The sequence below is a fragment of the Limanda limanda genome, chromosome 1 (assembly GCF_963576545.1).
Source record: "Limanda limanda chromosome 1, fLimLim1.1, whole genome shotgun sequence".
Taxonomy (NCBI): Eukaryota; Metazoa; Chordata; class Actinopteri; order Pleuronectiformes; family Pleuronectidae; genus Limanda; species Limanda limanda.
Genome location: NC_083636.1, coordinates 35412936 through 35437240, shown reverse-complemented (window position 1 = coordinate 35437240; position 24305 = coordinate 35412936). Strand labels below are relative to the sequence as shown.

General features: G+C 43.1%; 2 protein-coding genes across 2 annotated transcripts; one reads left to right on the top strand and one right to left on the bottom strand.

The window, feature by feature from the left end:
* Positions 1 to 1740: 1740 nt before the first annotated feature.
* Positions 1741 to 6709, bottom strand: stard7 (StAR related lipid transfer domain containing 7). Its single transcript, XM_061083491.1, has 9 exons — positions 6639 to 6709; positions 5844 to 6306; positions 5416 to 5579; positions 5234 to 5283; positions 4667 to 4777; positions 4401 to 4483; positions 4194 to 4293; positions 4022 to 4106; positions 1741 to 3869 (listed from the first exon to the last, which is right to left on the bottom strand). The coding sequence occupies exons 2-9, from the start codon at positions 6281 to 6283 to the stop codon at positions 3700 to 3702; spliced, it is 1203 nt and encodes a 400-aa protein (XP_060939474.1). The 5' UTR covers positions 6284 to 6306; positions 6639 to 6709; the 3' UTR covers positions 1741 to 3699.
* Positions 6710 to 10451: 3742 nt separating this feature from the next.
* slc20a1b (solute carrier family 20 member 1b) lies at positions 10452 to 22162 on the top strand. Its single transcript, XM_061089305.1, has 11 exons — positions 10452 to 10740; positions 11757 to 12474; positions 12768 to 12908; positions 13637 to 13722; positions 14023 to 14119; positions 17471 to 17590; positions 18795 to 19076; positions 19198 to 19819; positions 19965 to 20150; positions 20276 to 20360; positions 20520 to 22162. Exons 2-11 carry the CDS (start codon positions 12123 to 12125, stop codon positions 20673 to 20675), a joined length of 2127 nt encoding a protein of 708 aa, XP_060945288.1. The 5' UTR covers positions 10452 to 10740; positions 11757 to 12122; the 3' UTR covers positions 20676 to 22162.
* Positions 22163 to 24305: the final 2143 nt, after the last annotated feature.

Sequence of the window (24305 nt, the reverse complement as noted above, 5' to 3'; positions counted from 1 at the left end):
GTAGGAGTATGACCAATAAATATTGTCGCAACATCCTGTGTGTTTTACTGGCGCCAATTTTTTTTTTCTTCAAGAGTGTGCGTGTGTGTGCGTGTGTGTGTCGCTGGGTTAATAGCGTTCACACAGATAAACCTGTCATTTCCTACAAGCAGGTTGGCTCCAAAATGGTCGATTTGTGGAAACGATCAATTACATTAAGTGCCCAGTGACTTTTAACTAAGGCTGATAACTCCAGCTGTTGGAGGTCATATATTAAAGCAACGAGCTCTCAGTTCAGACCACGGGACACACCACACATCTATAAATCAAACTGTGAGACATTGCTCAATTCCTGAGACAGACAAGCCGACCGGGTTCAGACAGTGAGTTCTTGAAAAGATGATCAAATTGAATTGCTCCTGTTTCCATAAAGTGCTTGGATACTTATTTTGAATTCAGTATGTGGTGTTTCAAAACGTCAAATCACAAGTGCATTCAACCAATAAATTTGAGATGATTAAACAAGACTTGTTTCTTTATGACCCAACTTTACTTTACTTTATACAACAAAATATAAAATGTTGCCGCAGCAGTTTTTGCTTTGAATCACGAAGACCATTGCTGTCATCATGTGCATCAAGAGACTTGTTTTGTTGTGTTGTATGAGTCAATAAGCTTCATCCTGGAAAATATATATATATTCATACATGCATTCATCATATTTCCTGAAAAAGACACCCTGCTTTATTTGGGAAATAAAGTTTTACCAACACCAGAGTTAAAATGATGGATAGTGTTGTTGGTTTCACCTTCATTTTGTCAAACCGCACTCTGACTACGAATAAAGTTGTTTGCTATACTTCAACTGCCATTATTATATTTTTGAAAAGGACAGTCGTGTCTTATTACATGAATGTGTTCTATTCTGGTGTCTCAATAAACTGTGACAGTGTGACAGTGAATCTTCAGGACCTTGAAACTGATCAGCGAAATGGAATTCAACCTTTAATAACCTCAGACTGAGCAAAAACTTAACCTGGACATAAAAATAGAACACAGAAACTACATTTGGAGGAACCTTCACAATGTCAAAACAAAACTTGTGCATTTCATCTACAATAAAAAAAATACTGTAACTAAGTGAAAGCCTTGTCAACCTATAGAAGGTCAGAGCGGACATTAGGATATGATATAGTTGTATGTTTATAAAAAATATGTGATCATAATAGGTTTATTCTAAGGATTTTGTCCTACATCCAGAAAACATACATATATATTCTAAGCAGGTATTTTAGTGTGTAGAAAATAAACTATATTGGCAGTAACTATGATGAAGATTTCATGTTAATTATTTCATAAGTTTGTAGGTAGTTTTTTATTTTCAAATATAACAGTAACTTTGACAACCAACGTCATGCACATTGCCCTTCATGCATATAAACATAAATATTAAAATAATTTGGTATTTTAGTTGTATGGAGAGACCATCAGAGGACAACCCATACCGTATAGAATTAGTATGTAGTGATGCTTTGGGATACAGCTGCAGTTTTAGGTCGATATTTCATCTTGTAAGATCGAGCTGATCAGTTGAGCAGACAGAGCTTCCAGTAAAACCATTCAGCCGGTCACTGACCTCAGGCCCAGACAGGGAATCTAAGGTTTACAGATTATCCAATTAGACTGCTCTATGGCAGCTGCTTTGCACAAACACAAGGCTAATCACCTTTTTTCTTTACTATGACACGTTGACAACCAAGAGAGCTCTGCAGACGGTAGGACACACATGAAGGTCAGTTTATTTGATCTGATTAGTAGCGCTTCCATTTCAGTAACTCTTTTGAAATCACAGGGTTACAAATGCTCCAGCACAAAAGAATTATCCAAACGATTGTTAATTATTCCACAAACAGAGTAAGAAAATAAAAAAACAGGAAAGAAAGGAAGAAACACACAAAAACATTAGACTGATGCAAGTGGCACGCAGGTGTCGTTGTTTGACAGATCAAAATTCTACATTCTCAAGCTGAACATAGATAAATGTTGAATATTGTTCAATTGGGACAGTGAGATCTCATTAGTGAGTTACCTTTTTGACAACACACAATTTAAATATCCAAAACATTTCATTTCCTCCCTCACGTGTTCGAGCACATCAAGCACACGTTTAACTGCAAATTAATAAAAATCGAACAGCGGTAAAATACTTCACTACAGAACAGAATTGAACATTGTTTTGACAGAGTGGAGATATAACACTTTATGTGGGACTCAAAGTGGAACCTTACATGCTGCTGACATGTGCAAGATGTATTAAACTGATGTATTTCAAGATACTTGCACAAAATTGTCATGCTGTAAACGCTGTACTTTATTAGGCCTTTTTTTATCCACAGCATGTGGTTCTTTTTGTACATTCAAAAAAACACCTCCTACAAACAGTCTGGTGACAATGGACTAAATGAAGGAAGCATTTCATGGAGTTTGAGATAGACCAACACGAAAAAACCATACAAACACAATGCAGGAGGAAAACGTTTCAGAGCTTGTTCTCTAAATAAGGACAGAGTTCCAGTGGAAGGGTTACAGTTTTATGAATTTCCCAGACCTATTGTAACACATAGAAAACACAAACATATTTATGTGACCGTTGATGTCGACACTGGAATAACACTTTTTTTCTGAGCTGAATAAATGGTGTGAAATGCAAGCGAATCATTATGTGGCACAAGTGTGGCACGAGTAGGAGCTGGTTTATTAGAATGTGTCGGTGAAGGTCTGCCTTGTTGGAAGTGCATTGCATCTGAGGATTTATTTGGTTGAAATAAGACACTTTGCCCCCAATGCTAAAGGACTGGTTTACCTTCAGAAGGCTGTTTTGTCAACACTGGCAGTTTCTAAACAGTTGTGCAGACACAGCGAGGTGTATAGAGTTAAACCTCAACTGTGCATGCAGACACCAAAACACTTTCACTTCGTAGACATGCGTTCCAATAACACCTTCATTGTGATAAAGAGTTTTTTCCAGTCGTGTGAAAAATCAAAACGCTCATGCTGCAAGCAAACAGGAAAGCACAGCTTTGAATCCATGAAAAGCAGAAACATGTTAGAAAGGATCTCCTGTCGATGCCCCAGTGCAGGACTTCATCTTGGCCATGATTTTATGTTGTTGTGAAAATGTCAACCAGAAGCTGGTTGTAGTAACCATTCTACTTTATATCCACTACTGGGCAACCATTTCCTTGATATTTGGCTGTTATCCCACCACAGACGCTGATAAAGAGATGTGGCTGCTGCCGACATGAACAACCTCAAGTAAAGCCTTGGTGAACAATGGAAGACAAGAACAAGAACATTAAATTGAGAGAAACAGTGCTTTTGCAAACAGCATCTCTACAATTGGCAATTTTGGCTCGACCTTACCAATGGCAGCAGGATACACACCATTACTAAAAGAGGCAAAAATGTCCAGAGGCATTGGTTGGCCGAGGGCAGCAGTCTGGATGACAATTTCCATGGCAACATTTGCTCCAAAGGACTGTGACAACTCATCTACAACCAATATAACCATGTCTATGGATGGACTTCCAGTGTACTTCTTTCACTGTTGGTTGCGACTTCCATTTGAAGTTCAGTTTACACTATGTACCAAAGTAGTTGTTGGAGGGTTTGATTTGGCTTCATTACCCACATACCCCCTTGATTTACAAACTATCCATCTCAAGCGTAGATCTGACCAGGGCGTGTGTTTTCTCCACCGTGGCGCTCCTGGCCCGGCTGGCGGTTGGTGTCGCCGGACTTAATGACACCTACGTAGTCCCGGATCCCAACCTCCAAGTTTCTGGCCCTCAAGGCAGCAGTGTGCAGCTTCTGAAGGAAATCTGGCATACCTGTCAGGGGCAAAGATAAGACCTCATTATCAGAGAGAATACACACCCACACACAATCTGTAGGCAAATGTGAAATGTGTGTAAGGAAAGAAGTATATTCTAAGTATAAACAGATTTTAACAAGCAAAATGCAATTACTGAAAGGAGCTCACCACTTGACACCATCCAGCTCACACAGTAACGGGGAAAGACGGTCTGAGGGTCGTCGCTGTAGGTCAGCAGGTAATCAAAGCCATTCTGAGAAGAAAAACAAAGTCAGACTCAGTGAGGACAAAACCAGCTGCAACCTAAACTAATCGTTATGGCGAAACATTAACTACAAACCTCATCAAATGACTTGTGAGGACGAATGACCATCTTCGACTGGTATGAATGGACTCGCACAAAGTCCTGAGTCTCTGGGACTCTGGGATGCTGCACGGCTCTGTACAACAGAATAATACAAAATTTAAATCAACAACAAAAAAAAATCGAAATTGTTAATTTAATAACGTATCAATCACTACAAAACTGTTATTTATAAAGTCCTACCTGGACACTAAGATCATCAGGTTGTTGTTAACATCAACGTCATAGCGGCGTACGTAGACATAGTCTCTTGAGTACATGGGATACTGTGAGGGGAGATTAAAAAAGATTAACAAGTGACTATCTGAAACACAAACTATTGAATATGACCTGGCTACTATTTACTCTTGACCAAATGTCCTTCACACTGAACTTGAGTGTTGTGTGTACACATATTTGGTAAAACAGACCAATCCCTTTTTGCATGATAGCAATCAACACAAACTCACAGGAAACTGTGTTGCCCAGTGCACAATTTCAGAGCCGGTGCTGACGTCTCTGTCCACCACGTCAAGCTTGATAACCAGAGAATCCCACTTCTTCCTGTACTCTGTATCCAACTGGGGCAAAGGGGAAAAGCGTAAGTCAAGGGCAAGGTGCTTAATATAGCGCATATTGTGTTGCAGTTGCTTTTGTACAGCATGTGTACCATGCAAACATGCAGGTTGTGCAAGAGCAGTTAGGTAATGGAATTGCAAAACAAGCCGCCCTTATTGTAAGATAAAATCAATCCATAGTAATAAAATAATCACGTGTGAAAGTCCCACTGCTATAAATATGAAACATTCAACTATCCTTTAGCAGTTACATACACTTGCATAACTACCATTTTATATAATTTATGCAAATATTTCACACGTTTCATAAGTTTAGAGTGAATTGTGTAGCTTTTTCCTACTCGTTGGTGTTTTCCTATGGTAAGCCAGTGCCTAAGTGGGTTTGTCAGCTGATTCCTATATTGATTGAGACGGACATATTCCTGGCAGCACACACATTAAGATCGGGGAAATCTGTACCTGTACATTGAAGAACTGTCTCGGTGTGACGTCGTTGTAGGAGCCGAACACTGCAATTGAAACACAAATAGGGGAAGCTGACTCTCTGTCAGGAAAACCTCAAAAGAGCTAAATCTGAATGTGTGACTTATCTGCGTTTCAGAAACGCAGTGAGCATGTGTGGGGAATGCGTGTTGGCTGACCTCTGAACTCATAGAGGTGACTGTCGGGAATGGGCCGCTTCCACACTCTAAAGTCTTTCTTCTCAATCACAACTTCCCAGCATGTTTCCTGCTGTCCAGTCACAGCACCCAAAGAGGCACTGTAGCGTTTTGCCTCCTCCAGCTCCAGTATCTCCAGCCCACACCTTCAGAAGGGACGCAAATGTCAGGAGGAGGTTAAGATTACTGCACAGTATACAAGTCAAATCAATATGACATACGTGGTCTGCACACACAGATGAGTGAAAAATTCCAACTTGGGCAAAGTGTCTAGATAGCTTCAGCAACTTTGAATGTAAAGCATGTAAATCCCAGTATTATAATACCTTAACCATTTAATGATCCCTGCATGTGTCACCCAGCTGTATGTCAGAGCATTCAAATCAAACATCTGGAGAAACATGTCCAACCTGCGGATCTCCTCTTCTTGGATCTTCTCGCTGTCCCACATGAAGACACCTGCCAGGGCGGCGAAGAGCCTCCCGGTGGGCGCATGCTTGTTCTGAAGCCTGCGCCAGATCGAGCCCACCAGGCTCCACCGGGTCCGCTCGGAGTACAGGTTGGAGTACAGCTCGCCGATCTGCCCGGCACGTCGGAGCCTCTGCCCGGTCACGAAGCCGCAGTGGTCCGCGAATATGGAGAGCAGGCCCTTCCTCTTCTGGCCGGACCGGGCGGCTGCGGCGGCCTCGTCGGCACCGGCCCTCTTGAGCCAGGACAGCAGCAGGCCCACGTTCCTCCCCAGCCACGGCACCCTCTCCAGCGGCATCCCGCCCTCCGAGAGGCCCCGCCGGACCGAGCTGCTGCTGCTGCCCCGGAGCCTCATGGCGCGACGGGGCACGGAGTGGAACATGACGGCTGTGACCGTGACACAATCTTCAAAGGCAAAACAAGACAGCTGCTAGATGACGCTGGTAGTGACCTAGAGTTAGTTCACAGGCTCACACCCCGGCGGACGCATGCATAGCCCGCAAGCAGGTCTGCAACACGTTGTGTTAGTGAGCAGGAGTCGCAGTTTCAATCCGTTTCTGACTTTATCCCCGAGCTGCTAGTGCTAGCTAATGCTAATGCTATCTCGGCTAAGTGCCTCTGCTAGCCCGACCCGGACTAACACACACCCGGACTAACACACACCCGGACCCCGCAGCACTGGTGGGTCGCTGTCGATGTTCTGATCCCAATCGGACCCTCGGCACACGGAGATCTACCTGAGAACCCGAGCTGGAGACGACCACCCGCTTTCAAACCCGACCTGCAGGACGTTTGACCTCCTTCTCCTGCTGCTTCTCACACACACCCACTCCGGAAATCCCGCCCCGCTGCTTCCGGAGCGGCCGCTGATTGGACGACCGGCGCCTCAAGGTGAGTAGGGATTGGTCACAACGGTTGTCTGTCTTACAACGCAGCAGCATGTCCGCCTGTCTCGCTGCTGAAGCTCCACCTGTTCCCCGTGTTTCTCTGCTGATTTGAGATCAGATTTCGGGTCTGAGCTGCTGCTAAGGCTCCGGGGGACACGGAGGGTTTAAAACCTTATCCCGGATCAGTGTGTGGAGCCACACCAGGGACAGGAAGTCGTGCTCGGCTGCAGATGTACGTGCACGCCGCGTCGCGGTGCAGCACAACAACACATGTTCGAGGCTGTTTCACAAGACAGCAGCTTCACTTTTGAATCCAAACAAACCTATTTAATCTTTATGAATCAATACCTATTTGTTGTCAATGGGAAAGTAGCAGAATGTGTTTTTTCAGTCTTACAATTGAAGCAAACAATTTGGAGGCAGTGATTAATATATTCAAGACAAATTAAAACCCTTATATATTAGTCGAAAAAAAAGTACTACTTTACAAGTAATATACACCAGGTGGCGCCATTCAACCGTGTGGAGAATAGGAGTGTTATAGACCAGTCTGCAAAACTCCAGTGGGTGTACAAGCTACAAAATATCAAGTTTAAGACAACACAAAATTAACTTTACAAAAATAATTACATGAGAAATTTGGGATACATGGTTCTGAACATTGGAGCCAGCCTATTATATCCAATACACTCAGTATAGAAAGTTGAACTTTTTTAAACTGAGCAATACAAATTTACACTGCATATATTAGTTTTTATTCCATTCATATTTTCTATATTTTTTACATTTCCTTACACTTAAGTATTATGATCCTTACACTTTAGTATTGCATGTTACTTATTATTAATTATAGATGCCTAGTTTTGACCCTTGCTCCTGTAATATTGCAAATTTCCCTATTGTGGGACTGTAAGACAGTATTATCTTATCGTATTTTATTCATGGTATCATGACACGCCACAGGAATCAAGGAAGACAGAGGCCTATAGAGGTATCAAATTTCCCTTTGACCAACCCTGTCACTTATTCAACCATTCATTCAGTTATCTGATATAGCACAACTTGTCAAACCACTTTACTTACTAAAACAGGTCTCGACTAATAAAATAACTACTGACACATTTTATTCTTACATCCAACTGCATACTTCTTCAAACCCTCCAGCTCTTGTTCTTCCACATGAAGTCATATGTGTGCCGCAGGTTACAGGATCGCAAGATCATGGGACAAAGATGTTTTTGAAGAAACTCGTGCCTCTGAATGTATTTAGCTCTAGAGCAAATATCTACACGCAATCATTGTTTATTTTTGACTGTTTGAGCAGAAGATTTGAATACAGGATATTGACAATATAACACTGAGAGAACCTAAATGAGCTGAGCTGAACCCAAAATTAAGACTCTGAATTCAGTCTGTTATTGCCTAGTGAAGCATGTTATTGTGGAAGCTATCAATGCAAACACCAGCAATAGATTCTGAGTCCTTCTTTGACAGTCCCACCTTAATCTAATCTGTGATTAAATTGAGGTCACGTTTCTGTAACTGACCTCCAGTTCCTGACAAGGGAGTAAACAAAGAGTGGCTGTTAGTGTGAGACAGTTTGAGTAGACAAAGATGTGTTGGTGTGGTGGTCTTTCTGGAAACTGCTGGTGTTAAACTCTGTTCTGGAAGAGCCATCAGACTGTTTAAAAAAAACAGAGACCATGAGGAGACAGGCCACAAGCAGCCACTCCTTCCTTTGTGGAATGCTGCCTTCAGGTGCAAGGATAAAAGTCGTTATTACACGCATCACGGCCTACACCCTGGACATTTCCCCACCGATAGAGGGGAAGAGGAAATTTTCCATGATGTCCATGAAACGTGACGTCAAGTGGTGGGAGGCAAGTGAGCTCGTGATAGAATAATAACAATACAGGCTGCTATTACAGCAATGGCCCATGTGACTGAATAACTGAAGTTTGTCTGGTCTGTTGAAAACTTTTTTTCCTCTCGACACATTTTGTCATTTTAAGCGCCCCCGTTCATTCAGTACAACACGTCTCTCTGGATGAAAGCAACAAAAGAACAATCCCCCAAGAGAAAACGACTTTTGTTGGAAAGTGAATGTTGTTTTCATTTCCGTCTGAATGCACTTGAATGAATGGCAATCTTGTAACGCAGTCAACATCATCATCGCTGCCGCCGGCTGTTATTCTGTTTTGATGTGGCATTGTTTCCCTGTAAGCAGCCACTGGTTACTATGGGTAACTGGGACTGTCTGCAGCTTATGTCTATTTACCCACGAGTCTACGTTTGAAATGTGGTTGCATGACAGTTTAAACAGCGCGCACAGACAATAACACTGGCCTGGATGGATGCCCTAATATGACACTGCGTGTTGTCCTGCACTGTTGTCGGTGAAAGTGTAAATCTGTGTGTTGAATTATCTGTTTTCTAAAATTTAACCTCTTCCTCCTCCTCCTGCTACTTCTACTACTAATAATAATAGTAATAATGATTAATTAAAGATACTTACGAAAAAGTTGGCATGTCAAAATTAAGAGTAGAAAATTGGCTCTGACAATATTGTTATCTACCTAATTATTACACAGGTATAAAGATATAGTTAGGTGATATACAGTTATGTCTCTTTATTTTTTTTAACAAGTTTGCGAGTAAAGTGTCTTTGTTCTAAGTCTAGAACATAATAATACACGTTATTTATATTACATTAAAACAAAGTTTACAATGTGCGTCACAAATGTAAAAAACTATGCTTCTAAGACATAAACAGAAACAAATTACACACAGACAGGAAAAAGAACAAGAAGGTTTTTATATCACATAGATATAGAGAAAAGCAATGCTGTAAAAAAAACAAAAAAAAGAAGAGACACCCATGCAGTTAGCGCGTGATGAGTAAAAAAAGAGATAAGAGAGGGGGAGAGAAAGAGAGAAAGAAAGAGAGAAAGGGAGGGAGGGAGAGAGGGAGAAATGGAGGGAGAGAGAGAGACAGAAAGAGGGAGTGAGGTAGAAAGGGAGAGAAAGAGGGGGAGAGAAAGAGAGAGAGGGAGAGAGAAAGGGAGGGAGAGAGACAGACAGAGAGAGGGAGTGAGGTAGAGATAGAGAGAAAGAGTGAGGGAGAGAGAATGGGAGGGAGAGAGAATGGGAGGGAGAGAGGGGGAAAGGGAGAGAGAGAGAGAGAGACAGAGAGAGGGAGTGAGGTAGAAATAGAGAGAAAGAGGGGGACAGAAAGAGAGAGAGGGAGAGAGAAAGGGAGGGAGAGAGACAGACAGAGAGAGGGAGTGAGGTAGAGCTAGAGTGAAAGAGGGGGAGAGAAAGAGAGAGAGGGAGAGAGAAAGGGAGGGAGAGAGAAGGAGTGAGGTAAGGATAGAGAGAAAGAGGGGGAGAGAAAGAGAGAGAGCGAGACAGAAATGAGGGAGAGAGACAGACAGAGAGAGGGATTGAGGGAGAGATAGAGAGAAAGAGGGGGAGAGAAAGAGAGAGGGAGAGAGAAAGGGAGGGAGAGAGACAGACAGAGCGAGAGGGAGTGAGGGAGAGATAGAGAGAAAAGAGTGAGGGAGAGACAGAGAGGGAGAAAGGGGAGATAGGGGAGGGGAGGGGGGGTGATGACAGCTGTGCAGGGGGCGTGGCTTCCGGAAGGGTGTATCCAATAAAGTAGAACCTCCCCGCTCAGACCGGCAAGAGCGAGTTCTACACATGCGGCAGCGCGACGTTCCCATTCAAACTGACACGCTCCGGAGAACTCGGATCTATTTCACCTCGACTCCCACACCTCTCTCTTCTTCTTTATTCCAGTCTTTTAACTCGAAGCAGCTTTTTGTTTCCTGAGCGGATCAATCCCATAATCACTTTAGGGCTGATTATCCCGCGCGCGCTCTCACTAGCTTCCTGTTTAGCCCCCTGCTCTTCTTCTTCTTCCCGGGACCCCCGACCCAACTAGCAACGTGTGGTGAGTTATTTTAACATCTCTCGACATTTTCTCCTCCCGTCACTGTCAGAATTAAACTTCACCTCCGGCTTCACGCGTCCAAGTTACTCAGGTGAACGTCGCCCCCCCCCCCTTTCGAAGCTAACGCCACCGCTAGCAAGAACAACAACCCGCTGCGTCTTCAAAGGTAACGAGCTAGTTAGGGAACATGGACGCGGACACTTAAAGGTCAGACATCTTGCTTTGTCGAAATTGGTTTATCCGTAACTTCTCCCTAACGCAAAGCTCTCCGCAGCATTGGGTTCGTCCCAAGGTTAATGGCGCAGTCAAACCCTGTTATTCCATGTTAGAGCTAATGCTAGCAGGGTCGCTTGTGTGTCCACTAGTGTCTTGACAACACGACGGAGGCTGCCCACCCGGTGAGTCCGGTCGTGGGAGCCTGCTATTGCCGAAACCCAGTCACTTCCGGTCAGAAGTTCCGGCCCCCTTTCTCACGGAAGACCTCGGACAACCGGCGCAGTACGTGTTGTAATGTGTGTTATAATCGCCCCGTGAGGGAAAGACGCTAAATCTAACCCGGGTCAGGTGTTTTATTTCCTGCTCAGTCGCGTGAGAGACCGTGCGGGTTGTGTTCTTGGAAGTGATGACGACATGTGCGTGCGTGTCGTCATCAATGATCCTCCAACTAATGAAACCCCCGTAGTAGATGAGACACGCCTTCCGTCTTATAACGGGTTATGTTGTCTCCGGTGTTCCGGGCGAGGACAGCAGGAGTAGAAGCGAAGTGTCCTCTATAGACCACCGGACCTCTGGTGTCCTGCGAGAAGCCGCTTGCTTCCTGCGACACACACAAAAGATGGCCACCAATCCATCTAATAAAAATCGTCCTTCCGGTACAATCGTTTACTATCTGTTACGTTGTTTTCTTACTTTGAAAAGGCCGAGCCCCCCTTCTGTATATTCTCCCTTACCGCTGAAGGCTGAATGAGGAGGAACTTGTTATTAAAGCAAGTCTTGTCTGTCTTTTGTCTCCCCAGGATGCACCCCTGCTCATCTGCATCTACAGTTGCACAATGGCTGTCATGTCACTCCGCTTGATAGCCCAGCGCTCAAAGAACAGCAACAGATCCAGTTTAATTTCAGGATAACAATACGCCCTCATCACAACTCTTTACCTTAGTTGTTGTCTGGTCAGTCCCAGGTATACTGTTTACAGGTTTGCACTGCTAAATCTCAGAATCACCCCGTGTAAGACGGGTGAACCTGAAGAGAAGCAAATCATTTATTTTGACTGATTACCTCTTTATTTTATTAGCTGCTGTCTAGAAATAGTATTGTATTAATTTATTTTTGACATTCAATCCCTTTAAGATAGTGAATTAATTCTTTATAAGCCTGCAATCATGGTTTCAACAACTGCAATGTCAGTGATACTGGCCACAACTGCAGCCGTGGTAGTTCACACTCCTCTGACTGAGTACATGTGGCTGCTGATTGTCGGCTTCATCATCGCCTTCGTCTTAGCCTTTTCCGTGGGAGCAAATGATGTTGCCAACTCCTTTGGCACAGCTGTCGGCTCTGGGGTGGTGACCTTGCGACAGGCTTGCATTCTGGCCACAGTGTTCGAGACCCTGGGCTCTGTGCTACTTGGGGCCAAAGTGAGCGAAACCATCCGGAAGGGCATCATCGACTTGAACGTTTACAATGCCTCCGAAGCGCATGTGTTAATGGCTGGATCTGTCAGTGCCATGGTTGGTGAGTATCTTCAGCTGAATGTCACTGATCCCTGCAAGCAGAGGCACCTAGGGTTTAGCAGAATGCGGAGAATTGATCTTAAACTAAAATGCCACAAGTAATTCGCTTACAATATCAGATTCCAGCTGTTGTTAATGTTTTTTGAAATTGAGCTTTAGTTGTATTAGTTTATATTATGTTGCTGTGAGCCTTTTTTTAATGTGTCTTTTTTTAAAGCCTATAAAAGTGTATGAAGTGGCAAGATCACGCCAGCCTGTCAAGTCTAATGTGATCAAATTATTCATTCTCATTAGGTTCTGCTGTGTGGCAGCTGGCCGCCTCCTTCCTTAAGCTACCCATCTCTGGAACACACTGTATTGTTGGTGCTACTATTGGCTATTCACTGGTTGCCAAAGGCCAGCAGGGAGTCAAGTGGATGGAACTCGTCCGTATCGGTAAGTGTGACACGGAAACCACATGACCTAGAAAGTCAAAACTAGTTGTTAGGTTGAATTGTCTCATAGGCTTTATTAAAACAGACAGCGCTTAATCACCAGTTTTATTGTTAATCATTAACAAGTGTTATATTGTGTGCAAAGAGTTTATATCTAGGCCAACAATTCAATAATGTTATGAATAGGAGTTGTTTGCCCATGGCTAAATCGTTAGAGGTAGAGACATCTGTCATTGAACGTGCAATAATTTGACATAACTTTGTGAATGGCACTATACGGATGCACATTTAAAGTTGAAACTTTATTCTTGTTGTGCAGTATTTTTCATATTCCCAAGTCGTAAACCAGGACTGTTAGAAAGATCACAAAATAATGCTGACATCATTCTCTTCGGTTAAATTTTACATTCAGATCACAGGAAAAACCCGTATTTAGTATTTGAATGAAGTGTTGATTGCCCTTGACTCACCTGGGTCAAGAAGCTGAATTGCCAAAATAGCCAAAGTATGTCTAAATGGCAAAGTTGAGTTAGGATAACCTGTTTAGACCCCACCTGAAATAACTGCTTCCTAATAGGTATTGAATTTCCCCAAAAAGATATGATATTGCAGTTCCCAGGAGATAATTTTCAAACAACATAATTTTAGTTTACAGTCAGATTACCACTAATGAGAGGGGATTTAATAAGGGGATCTTACTGACTTGCTGTACTTTCTTTTAATTTGCAGTTGCTTCATGGTTCCTGAGTCCCCTTTTGTCTGGTATAATGTCAGGGGTCGTTTTCTACTTTGTGCGCGTCTTCATCCTACACAAGGTAAGCACATCACCTTCTAAATAATACGTGTATTTGAATGAGTAAAACGATAACCTTCCAGGAGGCAACATGTCAGTTTCAACACTTTAATTTTATCCTACACTCAAAATGAAATTTGGAAATGTTTGTAACCAGGCAAAAAATACAGCTTCTGTTCTGTGATGCAGTTCCTTATCCTCATCTTAGGTTACAGAGAATGGCATCACAAGGGCACAGTAGTAAATAAAACACCTAACAGAATTGGCCGGTTTGGTTGATGCAGTTTTATATCTGATATTGGGCTTGGCTTTGTTTCTGTAGAAAGACCCTGTGCCTAATGGACTGAAGGCCCTGCCTGTCTTCTATGGCGTGACTCTGGGAATCAACGTGTTCTCCATCATGTACACTGGAGCTCCGAGTGAGTATCATTGTTTCAGTCATTTTGCTCTGCATGCCTGCCCGCAGTCACAGCTTAAAATAAACTGCTGCCGCAGACAGCCGGAGGCCCACACGTATTCCAGACCGAACCAGGCTGTGTTTACCATTTTCACCGAAGCTGTGTTTATTTTAACATGTTTTTTCCGACTGTCTTGCTTGTGGTTGTATGTGGGTCATATCTGCAATAAAGTTTTAAGAGCAGAGCACAACAGGGAGCTGGAAATAAGATTTCACTTTACTTCTTTTCCTCCTCCATCTCTGAAGGGCACAGACAGTGATGTCAAGAGTTAACCGGGTATTTGAATTGTTCTTAGTTGTCTGCTGCCAGTAGTTGTACTGCTGCTCAGAATAAGCATAGTAATGCTCTGAATATTTGTCCTCCTTAAACAATTTTTTTCTAAACTAGCAACTTTTGCACCTTTTGTTTGTTTTTCTCTCTACAGGACCTAACAGTTCAAGATGTTAGCTGGCCTGGGTCAGTAAATGGCTGCTACAGGCCAGAGTTTGACCAGATATGGTGCGCTGATGTGTGCACGCACATCAGCGCACTCAAAAAGGAGATCACTTGCTGTTCCAGCATAGCCCATAACCTGGCTTAGCGAGGCACATTCTGTACAGTTGTGTGAAGTCCCTGACACCTCAACGTACTGTTCTCGAGGATCACATTTAGACCCATTAACAAACCACTGTCTGTTACATCAAAACATAGTCTCAATAAGTGAAGCCAATTTAACACATCCCCCAACAATTACTGCACCATCAGCCTCCTAATGATTCATCATCACAAAGTAACACAGCAAATGTTTTTTAAAACATTTTTGTTTTGAAATACTTTTTCAAAGAATATTCTTCAAAATCAGACAGCCCTTGTTTATTTGATGGCCTGGTTTTTAATACTCAGGACAACAACAGCTCATTGTTGCTGTGTATTGCTGATATATGCACTCTTATGCAGTATCTTCAGCTAACCGAGAACAGTATGTTTTACTTCCTCTGATGGGACTCAGTGTTCTCCGTGGTCCACATCCTATCATAGTGGTGCGATTGGACACCAGGCATCCCACAGCACATTCCAATACTCAATATACTTACAGCAGTGCCAGAGACCTCATCCAGTATTGGGCCAAAGAATTTGAGGGTCAGCTGTTGACCCTATGCGAATGAGGTTTAGTGTGACCTGGGTCCTTCGCACCTTATAAAACACTCAGCTGCTGTCACTCCACTGCAGCCCCAGGCATTGTAAAGTGAAAAAATCCTGAATTAGAATTATGATCTTATTGTGAGCCCCTTCAAAATGTCCATCACCTGAATATGAAGATCTACAGCTTCCTAAATCAGTATGAAGTCACACTTCTAGTCATCCCAGAGATAAAACATCTGCCTTCACAGAGATGTGTCATAGAGGCGAATGCGTGCCTATTTACTGTCTCAACATGCCCCTGTTTGTTTCATAGAGCTGAATGTCATGGTGACTCTACAGTTTGACCCATTCACACCATTGACAAATTTCAATGTGTTAAGCTGGATACCAATTTTCTGCCTGGGTAACTCTTTAAAAGAACAAACACCCGATGGCGTTGGTTGCTCTGGGGACATCAAACAATCAGCAATGTAACTAATACTCACATGACCGTCTCCATTTAACCCGAGACATGGTCTTGAAACCGAATCCTGGCCGCCCGCAGAGGCTGCTTTTGTCACCTGGTATCCTGAGAAAATACTTTAATTTACAGCTTACAGATCCTTTCAGAACCTTTTTATTTAGTGTAGCTGGCACTTAATCTTACTACCCAAGGTAAATGCTCATCTTGGTTCAAGACAAATAGTTAGAGGCTCCCTGCCAAGTGAATCATAAACTGTCACTTTAACTGTCATTGTTATTGAGGTTAGAGGAAAGCTGTACATATTAGAACAGGGGGAATAAAAAAACAACAAACATGTTATTGTGTAATGTAGGCGATGGGATACAGAGGTTTCAGGGAGGGGTGCGGAACGTGGTTAAATTACATTTCCTGTGCAGACCAATTCATCCCACTACATGGCTGTGGTATATATCAACCCTTTATGTGGGAGTGTTAGTCAGACCTAGCCTAGGTTCTGGATTTATTTTATTTTGTAAGACGTTCCCCACAAACAAGTCACAGTGGCAAAGAGTTTCAGTCGGGTGTATTTGTCATTTTCAGGCCTTTGTTCCCTTAACATAGTGGTCCTCCTTGGGATTTACTTCAACGACAAGTAGTGTTCAACCAAACTACACCTGTCTCTGGCCGTCTCCCTACATGTGTGCTGATGCACTCCAGTGAAGGCCAAAGCCTCAGCTCTTAGGTCACCTTCCAGTTTTTCCTCCTATGCCTATCCTCTCCTGAAGGGAGTGAGCTATTGCATAACTAAATAAACATCAGTTAGGTGCTCCGCAGTCTCGTGCTGCAGCGTGACTCAGTGGAGAGAATGCACTGTGGACTCTGCCCTCAACTGAGCATGGCAGACCAGACACTTATCGCTTAAGCCATGGCCCTCATTTCCTTTTGTTTATCTTAAGCTTCTCAAACAGTCCCATTGTAGTAGACATGTTTTTTCTGTTATGCATGGCCAAGGTCAGCTCAGCAGGGGTCTTGCTGGAATTTTCAGCAGCTCCTCTTTTGTTTTCTCCTAACCACGCTGCTGTATGGTATACTCTGTATGACAAAGAAGACCGTGTCCCCAGGGTAATTTAAGTAGTTGCTTTCTCTCAGCATGTGCTGCATTGCTTCTACCTCTGCTACACTAGCTTTGCTGCAGTCTTGGCAAGAAGGTGCCGTTTATTGCTATAGAAAACGGCTCCGGTTTATGACTGCCCCTGTTCTCTTCCCCTTTTCTCCCTGATGTTGCCTTTTTAGGAACTCATTGTCCATGTGCAGTTGTTAGTGGGGCAGCCGGGGGTCATTGTGACTTTTTGCTCTTTCACCTATAAGGTGTTGCATAACTGTTCAAATCTAGGGGTACTCATGCTTTCTGTATTTAACTAGGACGTGGCACAAAGAGTCAATGCTGGCAGCCAATCATGTAATGTCAAAAGATGTCACTCCTGGTTCAGTGTCATTATACTGCATTTAATTCTTATGCTTTACGTCTTCATTTACATCCAGTTGTGCCATTATGTTTATTAGAATAAGGCTTCACATTGACTTGTAAATATCAGCCATACATTCTATAGTTTTATTAAACTGCACATTTATAAACTTTAGTTTCTTAGGTCTGTAAGGTAGCACCTGCTGCCTTGTTTTTTAAATTTGCTTTTCTCTCTGCGTGTGTGTTTGTCTGATTCTATCCATGGCACATGGCGGTCCTTCAGTGCTGGGATTGGAAGAAATGCCTTGGTGGGTCGTCCTGCTCATCTCATTGGGCGCCTCCGTGCTCACTGGCCTTGTGGTCTGGTTCATTGTGTGCCCTTACCTCAAGAAGAAGATTGAACGTAAGTGACACGTAACATTTGACATTTTAGGGCAACCGCATACCTCCGTTTTCAAATCGCAGTGGTCACCAGTTTCTGTTGACCACTGAAATGATGGGTTTCCTCTCTTAAACCAATAGACAATTGAGGGATTTTTGCCCTGCACATGTAACCTGAAGCTATTCACACAGAGGGATCATTAATCCAGCAAATGGAGCTCAGGGATACTTTGTCATCTGAAAATATTATCACTAGTTTTGTCGTATAATCCTGGATTAAAGTAAAAAGTAGAGAGTTTTCATTTGAATTTTTTTCGCCACTGGTGTTGAGGGAAAGCACTTTTCAGTTTAGACCTTAGTGAATGTGTTGTACTTCCCTCTATTGTTAACGGGGTATTTTATTTTTTTTGAGTCATAAAAGGTTTAATGAATACAAATGCAGAAGAAACATAGATTACCTTAAATGGTCATTAATAAACAGCTGACCAGTCATAGTTCCACAAATGTAGTTTTCTATTTAATGTTACAGAACTGTATATAATCTCCGGGCCATGTGGATTAACCAGTTTTCTGTCACAGAGACGAATCTGACTCTTCCACCAGTCAGAATCCTTAACATATTCTTTGATAAATATTGACTTTACCTGTCATGTGTTCTTATACTAACAGAGAAACAGCAGGGTTATCTGTAGAGCATGGTCCATTTAGATCACTACGTCCGGTAGACAAGCAGCCTAATTGGGTCATAGTGATCCTCTAATTGGTCTTTACCTCCTTGACTAAAATAAGCATAGGTGGACTTAAGGTGGTGACTCGCTGTGCGTTTAATAGGAGATGGCCCAGGCAGAAGACATCTCGGGCTCTGACCACTTAACATGACACAGTGTGATCGGCTGAGAAAGACTACTACACTGAGTATCTGATTCGCTTAAAAACCCCAAACGAATGTTATATGAGATATCTCATCGTCTTTCATAAGTCAAGCTGCTGGCGGTTGTGTAAATATGTGATCTTGTAAGGTCATGATCCATTTATCTGATCCTGTGAACACAGGCGCTCGCCTAACCTGGCTAACGTTGCAATTTTAGGACAAAAGGTTTTTGACTCTGGTTATGCAATTCTCACAACTCACCTCAGCTTTAGGTTGAAAGGAAACACATGTGCTGTGTATGTATGTGTTCGGACACAAGCCAATAATATCTCATTCCCTACTCCTCCCCTATTAGGAGATATGAAGAACTCTAGCCCCTCTGAGAGCCCCCTGATGGAGAAGAGAGAGCTGACAGAGGCCCAATGTCCAATCCTGAAACAGACTGCCATGGAGACATCGAGGCCTATCACCCCGGCTGTTAATCAAAACGCCATTGAGGAACCCCCAGCGCCCTCTGAGGAGCGCAGGGTGGCTTTTAACATTGGAGATTCTGACGATGTCGACAATAATAAGGAGCGCAGGGTGGCATTTGACATCGGAGATTCTGATGACAACGACGACAGCATTTCCAATGGGGGTATGTTTGCCAAGAAACATTGTTGGTACATTCATATGTAATTAAAACCCTAACCAATAAAACTTATATGAAGTGACACACACTGAACACGCTTTAACTCATCTTTTACTCTTTTATTAAGCCCTTAAACAGGTTCAGGATAACACTCAAGTCCAGGTTCACAACCAGCAAACTCAGCTCAGCAATGGTTCAACAAACGCTGAACGCAATCAGGCCCAGTTCAACAGACCAGCACAGTTGCCAAATAACGGTTACAGCCAGTACCACACGGTCCACAAGGACTCCGGCCTCTACAAGGACCTCCTGCACAAGCTCCACCTGGCCAAAGTCGGCGACTGCATGGGCGAGGGGAATGACCGACCAATCCGGCGCAACAACAGCTACACCTCCTACACCATGGCCATCATCGGCATGCACGGAGAATTCAAGCATAAAGAAGCTGACTTCCGTGCCACTGAGGATGGCGACAAGGCCCCAGTGTCGGGCGGTCAGGAGAGGAAGCGGATACGTATGGACAGCTACACCAGCTATTGCAATGCTGTGGCAGAGCACACAACACCTGAGGGCCTGGGAGAGAGTGAGGTGACGGTAGAAATTGGGAAGGAGGATGCAGGTAGCAGCCAAAGTTCTCTGGATGACGACGGCCTGGAGGCCGACAAGCCAGCAGTCTCAACTCTCTTCCAGTTCCTGCAAATTCTCACTGCATGCTTCGGATCCTTCGCCCATGGAGGAAACGACGTTAGGTATGCTGACTCCTTTTTTTTAAAGGTGTTACTATTGGTAATCAGGATGATAAATGTTTCTCAAGAATGCCGTTATCGAGAATTTAACTAATCAAAGTTCATCTCAAAGTCAGAATCCTGTAATGACACAGTCTTTCCTTTGCAGTAATGCCATTGGACCATTGGTAGCTCTGTGGCTGGTTTACCAAACAAGCAGCGTGAATACAGATTTAGATACACCCATTTGGCTCCTGCTGTACGGAGGCGTGGGCATCTGCGCTGGACTCTGGGTGTGGGGTCGACGAGTGATTCAGACCATGGGCAAGGACCTCACCCCCATCACCCCCTCAAGGTAAAACCCTCAGACAGTGCAGATTCTGTTTCCTCTTCTTAGTCATAAGACCACATCCTCCAGAGACGTTACCAGTCTTTGAATTTAGCAGACATGCTCAGAGTGTTGTTTTAATTCCCCCACAGTGGTTTCAGCATTGAACTGGCCTCAGCTGTGACTGTCGTAGTGGCCTCTAACATTGGCCTGCCTGTCTCCACCACCCACTGCAAGGTAAGCTGGTCAAACACTGTGGTCTGGCAGGTTCACTGAGACTGTTGGTTTAGGAGAGGCTACAATCTGTCTGGTAGTCGGTCCAAATGTGAAACGACTTTCTCCTCGTAACATTTCAAATATGCAGAGGAAGTTGTCTGACAGCGGCTGTGTTTCTAGGTGGGCTCTGTGGTTGCAGTTGGATGGCTGCGTTCGAGAAAGGCAGTGGACTGGCGTCTGTTCAGAAACATCTTCGTGGCGTGGTTCGTGACTGTGCCCATCTCTGGCCTGATCAGTGCTGCCATTATGGCCATTTTTGTCTACGGGATCCTGTGAAACATTCTGCTGCGCCCCAAGCAGGGGAGGAGAAACAGAACGGCGTTGGAAGGTCAGGATACATTGCTTACCTCAAGCCAACAACTTTGGAAGAAAAAAGGAGGAGAAAAAAGTGTTGAAAGGACTCGTGATATGGGCTTGTGGTTCTTGGCTGCATCATTTTCAACCTAGAATTTGCTCTTCGTTCCAATTGGCCCACATTACTTCCAGCGGGAATCGTGCTTTTTTTTTTGTTTGTTCTGAATTGCTTTTTCATATCTCATCATTCTGTAAAGAATAATTCTTAAAGCATCAGCTGACTTTTTTTTTTCTTTTCTAATACTCATTCTTCCATTCTTTTTTTACATTGAATATATGTATATACAATCATGCTGTTTTAATTTTTGTGTTAAACGTTAGAAAGAAATGAACAACTAAAATGCAGTATTAACTTTTTGCTGATGTAACTCCCATCGTAACACATGTTGAAAGTAATGTAGATGCAAAAAGGGTACGTGCAGGTGGGAGAAAAAAAACGAGGTTATTGGTGTGTATGTGTGTTTTACCAAATTCAAAGTGTTGTTAAATAATTCATATTTTGAATCTGAGTTTCTTGTTCCCCCAAAAAGAGCATTGTTTTTGATTTTACTCTAAATTTCCAAGCTGGTGAAGATGTTTTCTACCACACTGTCTGTATAATAGTTGTCCAAATAATATGCTGTGGTAGAAGCACTAACTGTAAACACTGGATATTCGGCTGCAGAATGCTATCAAAAATCCTGCATCAGTAGTGTGAAAAAGTCGACCCGCTTCTGTCAGTTAATGACGAGGCCCTAATTGTTCCAGTGAATGGATGATCTGCTCTCCACTTCTGAAATTAGAATCTCCTGAGGCTCTTCATTCTTGACTGGTGCAAAAAATAACTGCCTGAAATATCTTGGTTACTTGAATTTGAGAAATGTAACCTCAGAATAGCGACTAAAGCAAAAACGTGCCGTCAGACAAGACCTCAAGTCTCCTGTGAAAACTTGATTGCGTTGATGGTTTAATGCTTTGGACATGCTCCAGCCTGGTTTGTCAAGCTCGAGTCGGCTTCTTCCCAATTCTGTTGTTCTCTGTGGATGCTGCCCCTACCCAAGACAAACTGGGTTGCTCTCGGCCGTCCTCTTTCTCCACCAGCTTCTTGAAAAGCTGAATAAAAAATGTTTAAAGTGGGGGAAGAACAGGAACCTGAAACTGGAAGTGAACTGAGTGAGTGGTGCGGTGTGGAGCTGATCTGGCCCCTATTTGAATAAGGGCCGACATGTTACATGCCACCAGTGTGGTGTCATCTGGCTGCAGAACTAAATGCATTTCAGAACTATAGATGCTGTAGTTGCCTTAATTGTTTTATTTTCCCTTAGATACCAAAGATGTTTTTTTGTTTTCTTTTTTTTAATACACATCAACATACTTTGGTCCATATTGTTGGATTAAAAAAACATGTAAAATAAAAATGGGAAAATTGATGTTGAACTTTTCTTTGATACTGAATTAAAATATATGAAAGCTTTGGTATATATTGACAAATGTCGTGCAAAGTATTGGAACCCTCTGCTCAAACAGTTCATCTTCTCAGGAAAACAACCCCAAATTAGTCCTGAAAGACTAATCCTGTACAACAAATATGTCCTTGTGATCCACACACAAAAGACTACACACAGCTTAAACAGATAGGTGGGATATTTCCCTTTTTATTGACAGTAGGTCCCGTGCTGCTCAGGCACGGGGTGACAAGTGCGTGCCAGGATCCACACGTTGCAGCGTTTTCTCACTCCATCGGATCTGTGACGCAGAGGACAGAGAGAGAAGATTCCTCAACGCCAGCTTTACATCACAAACACCACAATTCAGTAGTTTTCCAGGGCGCACAAAGCAAGTCTATGAATCACTTCTCTCCCAGTCTTTTCTGGTATGACTCACTTCCCCTACATTCACTCATGCAGCTGAATGGCGACTGCAACGGTGTGTGATTTTTACAGCTGTGAGGCTCAAAGCAAGGCCTAGTCTCCCCAGAGGATAAGGATTTTCTACTCCAGGTTGAATTCATCTGTTTAGTTCTTTTTAAACACCATTTTATGAAGGCTTCTCTTGGGGGAATGTGGCTTGAATAATAAGGATGCCTTCTACGCGTCCTCCACAACCTTGGATCGAAAGAATCCGATCAATTTTAAAACAATCCTTTCAGCGTCAGGACAGGGAGAGTGCATCCATGCTCCTAAAATAACCAGAAGTCGATGATACCTCATAAATCAAGCACCATAAGCACCTTGGGACGTGTCAAGGGTGCCCTGGATTCTTGTCCCAGATTTACTAGCATACAAAGAAGACTTTTTGTACAAATCATACTTAAAAAATAAAAATCCCTCCTTGCTCTTTTAAAAGCTGCCGGGTTGTAAATGTGTTATTGCTCTTAAGTCATCTGACAGTTTTTTATGATTTAGGAACCAGACTATAAAGGTTTTGACACTATTTAAAGCGAGCCAAGACTGGCCGTGACTGGATCCTTTCACCATCTGATTGCATAACCTACAATTTACACTTTCACTGGTTCGCTTGAAAAACACTTTCACCACATCTTGCCTCAGCAGGTACTTTTGAGTCGGCCGCAAAAAATGTTAACCACCGTCTGGATGATCCCAAGTAAACATGCACACTCACACTCAGCCCTGTAAGGGGTTTGTTTGTTTTTTTCTGCTGGGTGTATATAAAGTTTTCACCTTGTTCCTTGGTTGAATCCTGACTGACTTCATCTGCAGAGGAGACATGAGAAACTTTACAGTGGGTAGTTAAAGTGTGGGAGTGGTAAGATGTGGCCTGATTTAACTTGATCTTACCCAAACTGCTCACAGTCTCTGTAACTGCTTCCTGATGCTCTGGGAGCACAAATAAAATGTATCTTTAGACAGATGGTTCCTCCAGACTTTATTTAACTTGTGTTCTTTTTAATTCTTTTCAATAAATCAAAAGAAGATCTTAAACTATGATTTGAAGTTCATGATTATGTGGATCACTGCATTTTCTTTGTGTTTTACATTTATTGGTTGTGTACATCTACTCACCCCTCCTCTGTCTCCCTGTCAAAAACAACAAAGACAGAAGTTTTCTTACAACGACTGAAGTTTAAATTCAAACTTTAATGTGCCAATAAAAAGTTTTAAAGTCACAATGTCTCACCATCTGCTTCCTCAGAGGACTCAGACTCTGACTCTGTGGTTAACAGAAGAGGGACATCAGTAAACAAAAAAAAGCCTATATTCTCAATGTACACAATGTACTTTGGGGTTCAGTCCTGGAACCCAGTTCCATTTTCATCTCAACTGTCCTCTGTTGCCCCCTACAGGCTGATATCTGAACATCTTACCCTCTGGAGCTGCTGCGTCAGAGTTGCCGCCTCCCTCTGCTGGAGGAGGATTTCACAGTTATGAAATGTTGGATATCAGATTCAACAAAAGAAAGATCATGCGATGTCTGTTGAAGCCAGATGTTTTTACACACCTGTGGTGTCCTCGTCTGCAAACTCAACACGCTCCTCCTCTGTAGGGAAACATCTCGACAGCTGACTCTGACTTTTAACACACTTATTTCAGATTTTTATGTGATCGCTAACTT